This window comes from Plodia interpunctella, chromosome 27 (genome assembly GCF_027563975.2).
Source record: "Plodia interpunctella isolate USDA-ARS_2022_Savannah chromosome 27, ilPloInte3.2, whole genome shotgun sequence".
Taxonomy (NCBI): Eukaryota; Metazoa; Arthropoda; class Insecta; order Lepidoptera; family Pyralidae; genus Plodia; species Plodia interpunctella.
The window spans coordinates 3,325,023-3,339,973 of record NC_071320.1 but is presented as its reverse complement, the minus strand read 5'-3'; the positions used below and the strand labels follow the sequence as shown (position 1 = coordinate 3,339,973).

The window sequence follows — 14,951 nt, the reverse complement described above, 5'->3', positions numbered from 1 at the left end:
AACTGATATTATAAACGCAAAAGTAACTGTTGTTTGTTACCTCTTCACGCTCTATCTACTCAACCAATTTTCTTGAAATTTTACATACATGTAGTTTGAAGTGTGGAGAAGGACATAGGGTACCTTTCATCATGGAAAATTAACGCGGGCGAATTCGCGGCCAAAAGCTAGTATATCATATATTATTTTAGTCATGACATGACACATTAAAATAATAGGGTTTTCTTTCATAAAAATGTAATTTTAAACCCCCGAGGAAAGAAGAAGTTATGAGTTTAACGTGTCTGTGTATTTGTTTATTTATATGTCTGTCTGTGGTATCTTAGTAGCCACACGGCTATACAGATTTTGATCTATTTTATTTCAAGGATAATTAAATCAAGTATGTTCTTAGCTATGTATGGAATACTAGCTTTTGCCCGAGCCTTCGCCCGCGGCTTTCCCCACGGAAACAGTATTTTTTCCGGGATAAAATGTAGGTATACCCTATGTCCTTTTCCATACTTCAGACTACATGTATGCAAAATTTTAAGAAGATTGGTTGAGTAGATAGAGCGTGAAGAGGTAACAAACAAACTTACTCTCGCATTTATAATATTAGTTAGGATTAGAATGTATGTTCAACTGTTTAGAATAAGCCAGTTTATTACAAGCTTTTATTTCACGAGGAGATCTTGTGTCGCCCAACGCATGATCAAAAAATCACGTCCAGTTGGCAGTAGTTCCATTGGGAGCCGATATTGTCCACCATCAGTGAAAAACTTCATGACCGTGCTATGAACGAATGAGGAATTCCCTGGTCGGTAGCCGATCCTGGGTGGACCATCAGGGTCATGAGCCCACTTTATAGATAGATATTGGGTCATATGACCCACCACGCCGGCCCAACATCTCCCTCTTTCAACCTCGTATATTCCCAGTTACATTCGGAGCTATGAAGCCGGATAATTAGAAGCAAGGATATTTGTCCCTTATTCGCCTCATACGACATCCATGCATATATAGTGGGCGGAACCACACGCCCTGTCGTAATCAGATAGTCTATATATCATCCTAATACGTGACAGATCGAAGCTGCCCACAAATAAAACACGTGCCGTTAGTAGCTTTTGTTCTCTTATCATTGCCATAGACAACAGTTTACAGATCACAGACCATCATTTATTTATACTAGATATACCAATGCGTGATATAGCTGGGTGTCTATCCTAAGTTTGCTAATATTAAAGTTAAGCCAGAATTGCTTTTCAAAAGTAGCTCTCATCGATACGCAAATAGAATTATAATTGAGACACGATAACGGGTTTTCGTTAGTAGAATCGACACCCAGACGAAACTCTTGGTGTACCTAGTGAGTGTTAGTGAAAAAACAAAAAGACATATGTGTGGCGTACCAAGCAAAAGGGTAACAACTGGGCAGATTCTATAGTTTCAGAGACATTTGAGATTTTGTGAAAAAGGTGGAAAATTGACATTTTACGATTTTACGATTGTAAATACCAACCTTGACAAGATAGGCGACGTGTCCCTTGAGAAGGGCGTCAGGGGTATGCAGCCAATTCTTACTGGTCCCATTCGCCTTGCCCTTGCCCTGCCAGAACAACAGAGTCGACATCCTGGAACAAGAAAAAGAATTATCTTCTTCTTCAAGGCTGAGAGGAACGTGGTCATTACGTGGAATGGAATAAACACGATATTCTTAGCACTATATTTCTTGTCGAGCTTAGATGATGACGCGAATGCATCAACATAGCGTAGTTAGTGTGATATCAAATCAAATATTTACCGTCGAAAAACTGGCATAACAGAAAAGTTTGAAGGTGGCACACACAAGCGAATCTCCGTATTATAAATTGGCTGATGTATCAATCAACGCATACACTAGGTAATAAAAAACTAAAAATTTTAGTAAGCGACATGACACCATTAAAACAACAACAACAAAAAATTTAACATTAATAGAAAATAACAACAAAATTAACAAGGGAATAACGACAAATAACGATTTCGTAATTAACAAAGTTCGTTTACCTTTTGTGTCAGTCCAAGAGAAAATTTGCACAACGCGGTCTCTCAAATTCCCGCGGCTTTACCCACGGGAAAAGTTACCTATGTCCTTCTCCATACTCTTAACTATGTGTATGAGAAACAAGAAGATTGGTTGAGTCGATAATACGTGAAGAGGTAACAAAACAGACTTACGTTCGTATTTATAATATTAGTTGGGATAAGATTAAAACGTAGTTAGCCGTACCTTATTAAGATGCATCGACGCACATATTACCTACTTAACTAGTTTTTTTTCCCAACGATTCATTTTAATTTATCGATACGCTGCAAATGTTATGTAAACCAATGGATTTTCCATCATAGACTTGATAATTGCAGGCTATCTCGGTGACGACCTCGGTGGCGCAGTGGTAAAGTTCTAGCCACTGAACCGAGAGGTCCCGGGTTCGATCCCCGGTCGGGTCATGATGGAAATTATCTTTTTCTGATTATGCTTTAACTTTTTTATGAATCAGTGCTATCGTTTATGGAATAAATATATATCCACGCAACGCGTGTGGTTCCGCCCTAGAATAGGGCCATTACAAAATATCCCAATTTCCTACATCGAATACTGCACAGAGATTTTAATTGCATACACATACAACATACCTACGTAGCATTATATTTAAATCCTTGAACAATCGTGATCGATTACAGATATGATTGTGATCTGCACAAGGAATATGGTGGTCGGTCACGAATAAAGATGCTCGGTTAATTAATAATTGAAAAAAAAAAATCATTTCAAAATTTGTGATTGAAGAAAATAAAAAATACGCGCCCATGCAGCAATCACAGTATCAAAAGTGATTGACGAAACGACAAATACTCAAACAGCAATTTTCTAATGCACAGAGAAAATAGGAAATGTCACGTTTCCATTTTGGTGCGAAGGGTTTCGAAAAATTCAGCTCATTTGAAAATCAAAAGTTTGGAAAATAAAACATTACGTTAATTATTTTTATGTATTTTCGATTGAAAATTAAATCGACGTGGTGGAGTGTGGAACCACAGAAAAAAACACTGTTCACCGAAAGCAAGTTTCGCCGATTTTTTTTTATATTTACGTATTTCTCAAGTTACTTAAAGTTTATAAACATGTTCTTATCTATCCTAATCTTATTATGTCAAGAAGAACTGAATTTACCGATTATTTTAATTCAAACTTATTTAGATTTTGAGAAACCAAAAAAAAATTCATTGAAGAGTGTTTCTGTGAGCTGTAGACACCCCTTTTTTCAAAGATAAATTTTTAAATACTATTAGAATAGCACCATTATCTAATTGACATTCACCTTCAATGCAGCCCACCAAACAAGCAGTCAAATTGTTTATTTACCTGACGTTAGCACGCGTGATATGCTAATATGAGCTAAATAAAGCTACAGAGGTCAATGTAGCCATCATGCAAAAAGGACATTATTAACACATTGTTGTCAAATCGAGAGTGAGGTTATGTTCTTTCAAAATTGTTGTCTGAATTAGGTGTTAATCAAAGTCGATTGAGAACCTATGCAAATAGATAGACGTAGCAAAATCCCATCCCATTATATACATAGTCTCTCTAATACTTATTTCGGATTTTTAATATTGGGACGGTCTGACTTTAAAGAAATACTTCCCGCCAAAAGTAAAAAAACTGTCATATTCTTTATTTTTTTTTTGTATTGGTATTTTTCTTTTCTTCAAACACAAAATTTAAAAACTATTAGTTCATTCTTCTTTTTCTGTTTAATGTAAGTATATTTCTGGACGTTTATGTGTTTATGTAAACTTGTTACTTAAATTTCATGGTTCACTTAATTTGTCAACTTTTTTCAAAATTAAAATTGTTTATACTGTATTGAATTTTTATGAGAGAAACGTTTTTTGATTTTTTTAAACCGAAAGTCTACACAGTTCGTCGCGCTAAACCGAGGTTAGCGAAACCTTGGATTAGCGTGGGTTTGCATACCAATCACATACAATTTATTGTCAACAATGTCTTTGTTGTATTGCGATTGCATTCTGAACGTTGACTCCCAAACTGATATGCGGATATTTTGACAACCTTCATTATTAACCTTATATTATATTTGTTTATTACATTGGGCCAGTTTTATTTATAGAAATTGATAAACATGTAACCATGACATTTTTATCAATTAAAAACAAAAAAGAAACAAATAATACCACAATCGAGCTTATGCTACACTACAACATAGAGCGACAAATAATAGGCTAGTTGACAAATTTTTGCTTTGATTACTATTCGAAGGCCGATTTTAAGGAAGAAAAAATACTGTGATAATGACAATGATATCAAAGATATGACAAAAATAATCTCACACATTTTTGGACTCGTCCAAACGCTCCGTGCTAAATGACATGTAGGAATGATACGTCACAACGTGCTAAAATGTTCGCTAAAAGCATGTTTGTTCGACAGCTACATTAAATATTACGTTTATGGTGATGACTTCTTAATAAAAGTTGTTTGAATATTTGTATATTTTTATGAGGGTTCAATTTATTTTTATAATTTAATATTTTTTGAAAATGGACTTTCCAACCAGCATTGTTACAGTCTATGTATTATCATAATGATCTTATAATCTATTTCATCTAGTATATATATATATATATATATATATATATATATATATATATATATATACTAGACAATTCTCTGATTTTGTCAACTACGAATATTGTGGTGAAAAAAATTTTTACGCCCGACGAAAACAGATAGGTGTCATAAATTATAATTTGTGATGTGTCTTTACTTCTGTCTTATATTAAAACTATTATTGATGTTATTACTTATGTTAAAACTTCGATAAAATAAAATTTATTTATTATACCTTATCACGAAGTTTGTGTATTCAAATATAAGGCTTCACCTCGTAATTACAGTGCATTGTCTTGTACATTTCATGTAATTTTGCGTCAATTAAATGTAATTTGCTGCTCATTTTTATCAGATTTCTTGCGACTTCAGCTGACGTCAAAGGCTTTAACTAAATAATTATATATTTTACTGACATCACAATCAATTGTTGGAATAAAAAAGTCCAAAAATGTAATAGAAAGAAAATAAAATCAGCGAAAAACGAAATCTTTAATTTGATCGAAATAAAATGATGTAATTTTTGCTGCCAGCAAAACCGCGCGCCACAGCTAGCTGCATGCTTGTTTATAATTCATGTGCGTTTTGCAAATTTTATTACTTGTATGTTGCATTATGTGTGTATGAGAATTGCAAGAATTTGAATTAACTTAAGAATAATTGATATCTATTTAATTGTGAAATCTCCTCCATAACTCTGGCTTTGTTATTGTACCTATGTCTTGTAATTTATTAAGAACTAGCGACTTCGCTCGGCTTCGTTCTAATAAAACCATAGGTACTTCCTACTATCTCTGTGCCAAATTTCATCAAATTCGGTCAAGTAGTTTGTGTTCTTTTTTAGAAATCTAATTGGTCTCCAAAACGATTTTCACGATTATATACTTCTTGAAGGTTTAACTTACAGCTCCCGGAAGAAGTCGCGGGCGAATTTTCTTACGGTAATATTGTAAAAATTAAGACAATAAGTTTGGATTTGTTATATTGCACAGATTTATCAATCTCTTAAAATGTAATGGACAAACTTAAAATTATTTTATGTAGAATTTATTATTAGGTAAATAAAAATGCCGGCTCTGTTTACATTTAAGCTGTGTTGTCAAACAAAACTATTGATTTTGTAAAACACATCTTCTAACATTATGAATAACGTCTATTATCGCTTGTCAATTGACATGTATAAGCGCTTTTATACCGATTTATTTTTCTACAACCACACTCAAATTCTATAAAGGACTTTAACGCTCAAACAACAAAGTCGCATTTCCTATACATTGATTAATCCGCCAAGTTCTTTATTCAAATGACATACAATCCAGACGCATCAGTATTGATGCGAAATTGAAATTTATGTAATGGATATAAAGTTGTAATTCCTTTGAAGTGTCCGTGCGTGTTATGACCTTTCTGTATGAGTAATCTCTGAGAGTTCCGTGCTATGCACAGGGTGACACGAGTACACTGATGTAACCATTCACACTAGTGATGGGACGTGTCTATGTTTTGTTATCGATACGTCTGGCCTCTGGCTGCACATCTGTTTTCGTTACGAGAAATTGTTTACAGTTTTATATCTTCGTCAATCGATTTATAAAAGTTTCGGGTTTCGATGTACTGTTTTGATTGAAATAATCAACTTGTACATTTTTATGAATAAGATTTATGTGACACACATTATTATGATATTAAAAAGATTGCCAGACAATTAAAAAATCATAATACACGTATTTATGAATTAAAATGTCATAAAGTATACAAGTTATTTAAAAATAATCTAATTGAAAAATAACTTCTCTTCTCGCCGCCACGCATCGGAGCCCATACTCCGCTGTTTCAGTAAAATACAAAACAATACCTAAACTGAGTACTATGTTTTGCCAATAAAGTCGATTAAGATTTATTTTTTCAAAACAATAATTAATTTTATTTGCATATCTGGAACTTGTATTATGACAGTGATGTTGGAATGATGACACAAATTCAGTTAAGAATTCCTAACATTTTGACGAGAACTACTTATTAAAAATAGTAAATCACGTAAAAAATATAATTAACTTTTTATTTGGTATGAAGTATCTATTCTTTAAAACATGCAGTTATAGTGGGTAATAAAAGAAAGCCAATGCGCTGCTAGACATTTTCCAACTGGTTTGACAGGAAACGACGAGACCTATATTTAAGAGTGGACTTCCTATGATTGACTGGGTATTAATATCCGTCAAATATGTCCTGGCTGTCATTACGTAAATACAGCAAATGAAAAAAAGAAAATACGATGTTTTAAAAAGATTTATAAAGAGAATCTTTATATCGACATAATAAAAGAAAAAAAAAGAGTGATTAAAAAAATTGACAGTTTGTATTTTAAAATTAGTTATTCAGATAACTGAGACGTTCTTAGAACAGGCATATATGAAAAAAAAAACATATATAATTAATTGGTTCATGAATATCATTCGGTGTAGCTTCCTTATTTGGCAAATATGGACATAACATTGTAATAGGGGATTTTTCGAGGGCAAAATTATGAAAACACAGATAAGGAAAACGGATATTTTTTGTAGTCTAAACTTTTTTGTGATAGAGTACGTTTGAAATTTAATAATCTAGCATATACTACTTTAAAAAATAAATTATCGAGAAGTTTTTACATATGATATTTTTTGCACCCGCGAGTCGTGTCGCAGTCATCGAGCTCATCATTAGACATAATGATTTTATGTACCTAATTTACATGAACTAGTAGAGTTCTGGTCTGTGTATTAGACAAAACATTTAAAAAAGAAGTTTATATCCATTTATTTCATCAAATTTTTACATCATTCTACATTTTATGAGAATGATAGCAGATAAATATTTGATTCTTGATAATTTGATTTACTAGTGGATCCTAGGTTTTGGATCAAAAGTGTAATCAATAATTATTCATATAATTATAATTATGAAAAGTGCAATATTTTTGAAACATATGCTTGTTATAATTTGAGTACAATTCAATAACAGAAAGGTCCTTGACTTGTATTCAGTTTTGACAATCGTTCGCAGGTGCAAAATTTACGACAAAATAGTGTTGTCAACTTTGTCGAGAATCACTAGAATTTTATCGATATAAAAAACAATCGACTAGACAAGGTTTTCATACGGCACACCGCAGGCTAACCACGTAAATACTGTGCAGGACGAACTGGCAATAAACAATTTAGTATTGTTCGCAGGATGGGCTAGCAAATTGAAATGGCGGGAAAAATGACAAGGGTTATATAAAATGTCATCAATTCGACGTGGGTATTTTTATACGAGTAATTTGTGGAAATTGAACATCATACTATCGATGTATTATACAAAATAAGTGTGCTTACGTTGTTTTTTAACATAAAATGTCTTTATATAGAATCAATAAAATACCACACTTAAATGTTTTTAGTAATCATTTTAACATAGTTATGCATGTATTCGTTTTCCTGTAACACTTCTGAGTATTATTATATGCACAACAAACTTTAAATATCACTCCGAGAAGGAAAAACCTAAAATAATCTGCAGCTGATTTTTTGACATTGTAAAAAATAGAAGAGTAGACAATAAAGCAGTGATGATATGACTTGCCAGCTACAAAAACAAAATTAATAATACAAAATGGTTTACGTCAATCAAGACTTCTTTTTTTTTTCATACATTTTGTAGTAAACGAACAATCCGATTTTGAAAATAGAATTGTAACAATTGAACAACGTGAAAGGCGGACAATAACAATAACGATATCGCGTTGCGTTTAATACATTGCCAGTTTTGCAGGCACTCAAATTGCATTTGTACAGTACATACGCGGCATTACGTAACGCTGTATGCGTTTGCTGGGGATAAGGTGTGTTGGATTGTTGATAGTGACTCAGTGAATGGAATGTGGATGTTAGGCCTTGGTGTGAGGGCGATGGTCTTTTATCTCGACATATAGTTTATTTTTGAAGAGGATGTGAAGCTTTGAAGTTGAGCACTAAATCTGGCTGGTTACAAATATTTAGATGATTAATAAGGTTTGTGTTAAGCTGTAGGATTTCAAAAGGGATTTTAACTAACATGTCATCACCATTAACAGCCATTTAAACGTATCCTGGGACATAGGCCTTTCTATGGATTGATAAGGAGCACGGGCCATGATCCACCTCGCGGATTGCGGATTGTCGGATACAAACATGTATGCACTGAAAATGTAATGTACTGTATATAAAAGGACATATGGTTGGCGTAGACGAAAGGAAACTATACCTATACCCAGCAGTGGGTCACGGAGGGCAGATGGTGAGGATTTAAACGTTAGTAGGGCACTGAAATACATTGTACATAAAGGAAACTGATATGTAGATGACGATGTTTATATTCTGAAGCATGCCCTCTTTCATCTGGCAAAGTTTACGAAATGCTTGATATTGTAATGGATTTTTTTAATGACAAGCATATCCGGCGACCGAAATGAGAACAATTTTGAAAAGTCATCTTGTCAAATTTATTTAATAGTTACGACACGCCCTCTTTATATCATGCTTTTTAACTTTGTTAATCTGTAATTTATTTGTATAACAAGTTTTCTATTAGATGAAATTAGATTTTTTATCAATTTCGAAAAGATATCATATTGAATGTTTATGTTGAAATGCTAATAACGCTAACAAATAAATATATTATAAAATTTTATGTTTACATTGCACATTCGTCATCTTTAGTAGCGAAGTGAATACTCTTTCAGAATTAAATTGAGCCAAAGAATTCAGTTGCAAGAGTCTTTTTACAATAACAATGTACTTAAGTGCAAATATCATATATCATACATTATACACATACCATAAATCATATATTATACATGTCATAGTTGAATTATGAAGCAATGTTTATAGTTACCGATAAAGTTATTGAATAGCAATGTGTCATTATGAAATTCACACATGCATTTTACAAAAACGACATTTTTGACACAAGATTTTATAGTTGTCAGAGATATCTTTCTTATTGCCATGGAATTAGTAGGTACTACACAAGTACTTACTAAATCAATGCTAATTGCATTCAATGTGTGACAAAAAAATGTCACACTGACACAAGCTTTTATTGATGATTTTTTAAAATCTCTCCGATTTTAAAAAATCATGTCCGTGCACTAAACCGTTGAGGAGTTCCCACGTCTGGAGCCGTTACTGGATGCACCATAAGGTCATGCTTATAATATCCAAACTAAACGTGTGTACAATATTTTATCTCAATCGGTTGGAGATACTGCTTCAAATTGAGTTGCAAGATTCCACCCGAATAGACATAGGGACAGATACATTAATGTATCACACATTAATGTAATGATAATTATCATTATTTATAGCGTTCGTACAGGCAGACACGACAAGCGAAAATGGAAGTGTGATCTTGGGTGATTTTAATGTATGCAAATAAAACACGGCAATCCACAACACAGGGAAACTGGTGTATTTATAGTGACAGCTGCGCAAGCGCTTTCAACCATTAACTTGTAGTAAGATTGCACGTTTTCTACCACGGTGACTGATTTGATTAGGGTTAGTTTGCATACGTGGTTTAATAACCAGTACAGTAATCTGTATAATACCTACTTTGGATTTTACAAACAGCTCACTGAGGCCGACATATCATAATCATCAATAAAAAACAAAAGTCTGCGTTAACGTTATTACAAAAACTATTATACACATTAAGAGTTTTTGTACCTGACCCTTCTGTTTTTTTTATTTGAAAAAAAAATCGGCAATAAGGACTACATCTTAAAAAATAGATGCATGGTTATACAGGGTGATTTATTATAGATTGGCATTATTTTATCTACATGCTCAGTCTATGGTACTGAATAACTTTTCGAAGCAACCTTCAAATCGCTGATCCTTACATTTTCAAAATTTTAGGTTTACAATTTTGATTTATTCCAGTCTGATACTACTAAGTTTTGATCCCAGTGGGATCACGATTATTTTATTTATTTTTTTATTCCCGTCGGATACCACTTGCATAATATACCAGTGGGATCAACTTTTTTTAATTTATTATATATTCCATTCTGATCCTACTAGTGGTTTAAACATATTTTTAGTACAGCCAGTAACATAATTTCTACTATCATAATGATACTAATTTAAAAAAAGTAATAATAGCCATACATGCAGCTTTTTTACCTGCGAACGTAGTAGGCGCGCTTGTCCATCCAATCAGAGACAAGTATAACTAATATTTCCAGGAATTGTTTCATACTTAGAGCTAGTTGACCTTGAGAAAGGGGTTATCTTTATTCTAATTGCCAGTCGTCATTTTGCTTTCCAATGTGAAATTATGTGCATCTCATTGTACGTGACGTGTTGAAGTGAATTACTAGACAGTAAGTACGCATCTTGTAATATTAAACGATTGCTATAGATTTATTAAATTCTATTTTCATTTACAAAGTTTTATTGTTATAGAACAGTTAAGGCATGGCAGAGAATAGTTATATTTCGTTTATAGAAAAGATTAACGTTTATTTCAACACATCAATTTTATTATCATCATTATCCTAGAACTTTATGTTTTTAATTGATGTATAATAATGAAAATGTTATTCGTTTTAGGAAATGTCAGAAGGTAATAGCAAGCCCTCTACCTCTAATAACTCTGGTGGTGAGTTCACAATTATACAGAGGAACGGTGGTGCAGTTTTGTTGCGGGCTGGTTACCAATATACTAAGAAAATAACATTCAAAAGTGGATGTATTACGTGGAGATGCGTGAATTGGCGCAAAAAGTGCCCGGCATATATAAATATAAAGGTATGAGCTACTTTATATCCACATAAAATAACGAACTGACTTGCTTTAATTTTTTGGCTCATTCATTGATTCATTTTGACGACCTGAGTAGCGTAGTGGTCACCATGGCGGGTTTGCTATGCACGGGTCCCGGGTTCGATCCCCGGCCGGGCAGAAAATGAAATGATGAATTTTACTATCTGTGATGGGTCTGGGTGTTACTATGTATAATGTGTATATGTCGCAGTCATCTGGTTGAATCTGCTTTTTGATTAAATGACTAGCTCCTTTATTGAATGACGATATTCAATTGAATCACTAGGCTAAACGTTGATAGAACAAGCGTCACTCAACGTCCAACTAGTTAGCTGATTGTAACATAGCTCTTTGAACAGGGCGGACGTAAAATCAGTCAGGTGATTCAAATTTAGTTCATTTTTTTCCCACTGCAGCGCTAGTAGTCACCAAAACAAATGTGGCGTCAAACAGCTTGCACAGAAAGCACTGTATTGAAATTCTTTTCGATTAAATTAGCGTTAAAGTGCCTTATTAGTGATATCATAAATAAGGTGTGCCATATTATCCTGCAACATATCATGTCCTCATTTTTGTTATGTAAAGTAAGGTTACCTTTTTAATTTTACGAAATTAGCGAACTTATGTTCACCCTAATCAAATATTACAAAGTCGTACAGATTCTATTTAACGAGATATTTTATAATTAACTTATTTTTATTTAAAGTAAGGTTAACTTTTAAGTTGCGAACTCATGGTCATCCTAACCAAACATTACAAAATGGGCTATATCCCATTCAACGACTTCGCTAAATGACGTTCAGTCAAGACGTTAAACGTTACACGACTTGACGAATTGTCCTTTAGTCATTCAATTGAATATCGTCATTCAATATAGGAGCTAGTCATTCAATCAAATAGTAGATTCAACCAGATGACTGCGACATATATACAACAAAAAAAACTATTATAAATAGTAGGAATATCCGTTAATCTAGCACGCATAACATAAGCATTTAGTTGCTTAGCTTGGGGCTAGATGGCGCTGTGTGGATTAGTCTAACAGTATTATTATTATTCATTAAAGTGTGTAATCTAACTTGAAGTTTTTTTTTTCATCAGGAAAACAACATTATAAAAGAAAAAAGTCACCAATGTAAGCCGGACGAAATAAAAAATGTAGTAGATCAAAAATTACATGAATGCCGAGAAAAGGTTCTATCTTCGAATTTTTCACCAATACCCAATATTTACAACAACTTTATGTCAGAATTCGAAAATGCAGGCTTGGATCTCTTAAAAAAGCTTCCGTCATTCGGAAACATTAAATCTTCTTTATATAATGCCAGAAATAAGAAAGCCGGAGTGACAAAAATACAATGCAATTTGCCTGAAGAAGTTATAGTTCCTTTGCAGTTCAAGGAATTTGTTCTTGCCGACTACTATAATGAATCTTCCGAAACTCGAATTATAGTTTTTGCTGATAGCGAAGTCCTGGAACAAATTAAACATATCAAGATTTATTTTAGTGACGGAACTTTTGAGTGCTGCCCAAAACCATTTGTACAACTTTATTCTATACACGGCGATCTCGGAAGCAATGAAGAGCACACAAGAATAGTGCCTTTAATGTACGTGTTGCTGAATAGAAAAACTGAAGAAATTTACACAACACTTTTTCAAGTATTAAAGGAACATATTCCAGATTGGGAACCGTTGATATATGTGACAGATTATGAACAAGCGGCTATGAATGCCATATCAAAAGTTTTCCCTTCAGTCGAAGTAAAAGGATGTTACTTTCATTTTTCACACAACGTGTGGAAGAAGGCTAAAGCGCTAAATTTAACTAAAGAAAAGAGACTCCGAAAACATGTAGCGCTCTCAGCTCTCCTGCCGCTGCTACCTCGAGAATTCATCTCAGACGGGTGGTGCTATTTAATGGAAGACAGTCCTGAATCTAATGAAATTCAACAATTCAACGATTATATGGTGACACAATGGCTGGAAGACGAAAATTTTGTCAACATTTGGTGTGTTCATAATCAACGTCACCGCACAACCAATGCTGTAGAATCTTGGCATAAAAAACTAAACAGTACTCTGCCAAAGAAACCCAATTTATTTCAACTCTTAAAAGTTTTAAAAGATGATGCCAGTCTTCAAAAGGTTAACATTAAAAAGCATAATTTTGAGCTGCCGAACCCGAAGCGAAGACTAACCAAAGTGATTGCTAACGACAACTGGTTTAAACACGTAACTAATGAACTTTTGTCAGGTAAAATCACAGTTGGTCACTGCCTGGAAAAGTTAAGATTATGATTTCTTTTTATTTTATTTCCTTATTTTGTAAATTTTTATATACAGATTATATGAATGACTTATCTATATTTTTAGTTAAGATAACAAGTTGATTTGAAGCTAGTCGTTGTAATTAATATTTGATAGTTTTAATTTAAATGTAAAGTGTTTTCTGTGATGATTTATTTTTCTATGATATCTGTGATAATTGTTGTAAATAAATGAATGTTGATTTTTAACGAATGACTTTTTTCCTGACTGTACATACCCCTTTTTTAACTTTGCAAGAATGTAGTAGGATCCGTTGGGACGTACAAACTGCAAGTGGGATCAGACGAGAAATTGTTAATAATACTCACGGTAGGAGGATCACAAATAGTGGTATCCGACTGGAATAAACGACAATTTGTATAGAACAGCCAATTTTACCCCCATTATAAAAATATTGCCAATGTATTCGAGTCGCCTATAATAAAAATTGTGTAATTTGTGGTTAAATTAGCATACCTAATAACGGATAATATTAATGCTACGTTTTCGTACATTTATTGGTTTTGTCGATAAAAGTAAAAGTACACGAAATTTTATCGATAAAATAAAAGTAAGTGAGATGCAGTGACGCGTTAAATGAGTCGTTTCTCATGATATGTCGAAAGATGAAACCAAAGTTATAGGCATATGTAGATCTAAATAAATGTTATAATAATGTTAAAACATAACGAAAGTAATATCCTAATATGAAAACGTAATTTTTCTAGTAGCTTATGTTTAAAATAAAAAAAAAATGAATTAATTTATTTGCGTACAATGAAACATTCAACTCAAGTCTTACAATTGCAAAAAAGCACTTTCCCTGTTATTCATTAAAAAAAAAGTTAAAAATTTACTCTAAGCTAAAATATATTTTGTCTCTTTCTGTCAATTTCAAATATTATAAGTGACAAAACCAAATTTAGGTTCGAGTATAATTTAACTTTTCTATGAATAACAGGGTTTGATTACAAAGGAACTAACTAATTATATACATAGTATGATTACAATAAGTAATGCAATAGTTTCAAATATTACTCGTCATAATGATTTACATTATACCTAATACAATTCATTTTGATAATATTCGCGAGTCATTTGAACAAAAGACTATTCAATAAAATAAATAGATAATTTCACAAAGCTCAGTT

At 32.8% G+C, this 14,951-nt stretch overlaps 2 protein-coding genes across 3 annotated transcripts in view; one reads left to right on the top strand and one right to left on the bottom strand.

Annotated features, from left to right (window-relative positions):
* Window positions 1–14,951, bottom strand: part of ced-6 — a 64,208-nt gene that overhangs the window by 21,728 nt on the left and 27,529 nt on the right. For both annotated transcript variants that reach the window (XM_053765702.2, XM_053765701.2), the window contains exon 2: window positions 1,505–1,616. In XM_053765702.2, the coding sequence (XP_053621677.1) occupies window positions 1,505–1,615 (111 nt within the window). In that variant the 5' untranslated portion in view covers window position 1,616. The remainder of the gene's footprint in view (window positions 1–1,504; window positions 1,617–14,951) is intronic.
* LOC128681649 (uncharacterized) lies at window positions 10,623–14,172 on the top strand. Its single transcript, XM_053765703.2, has 2 exons — window positions 10,623–11,475; window positions 12,592–14,172. Exons 1-2 carry the CDS (start codon window positions 11,281–11,283, stop codon window positions 13,789–13,791), a joined length of 1,395 nt encoding a protein of 464 aa, XP_053621678.1. The 5' UTR covers window positions 10,623–11,280; the 3' UTR covers window positions 13,792–14,172.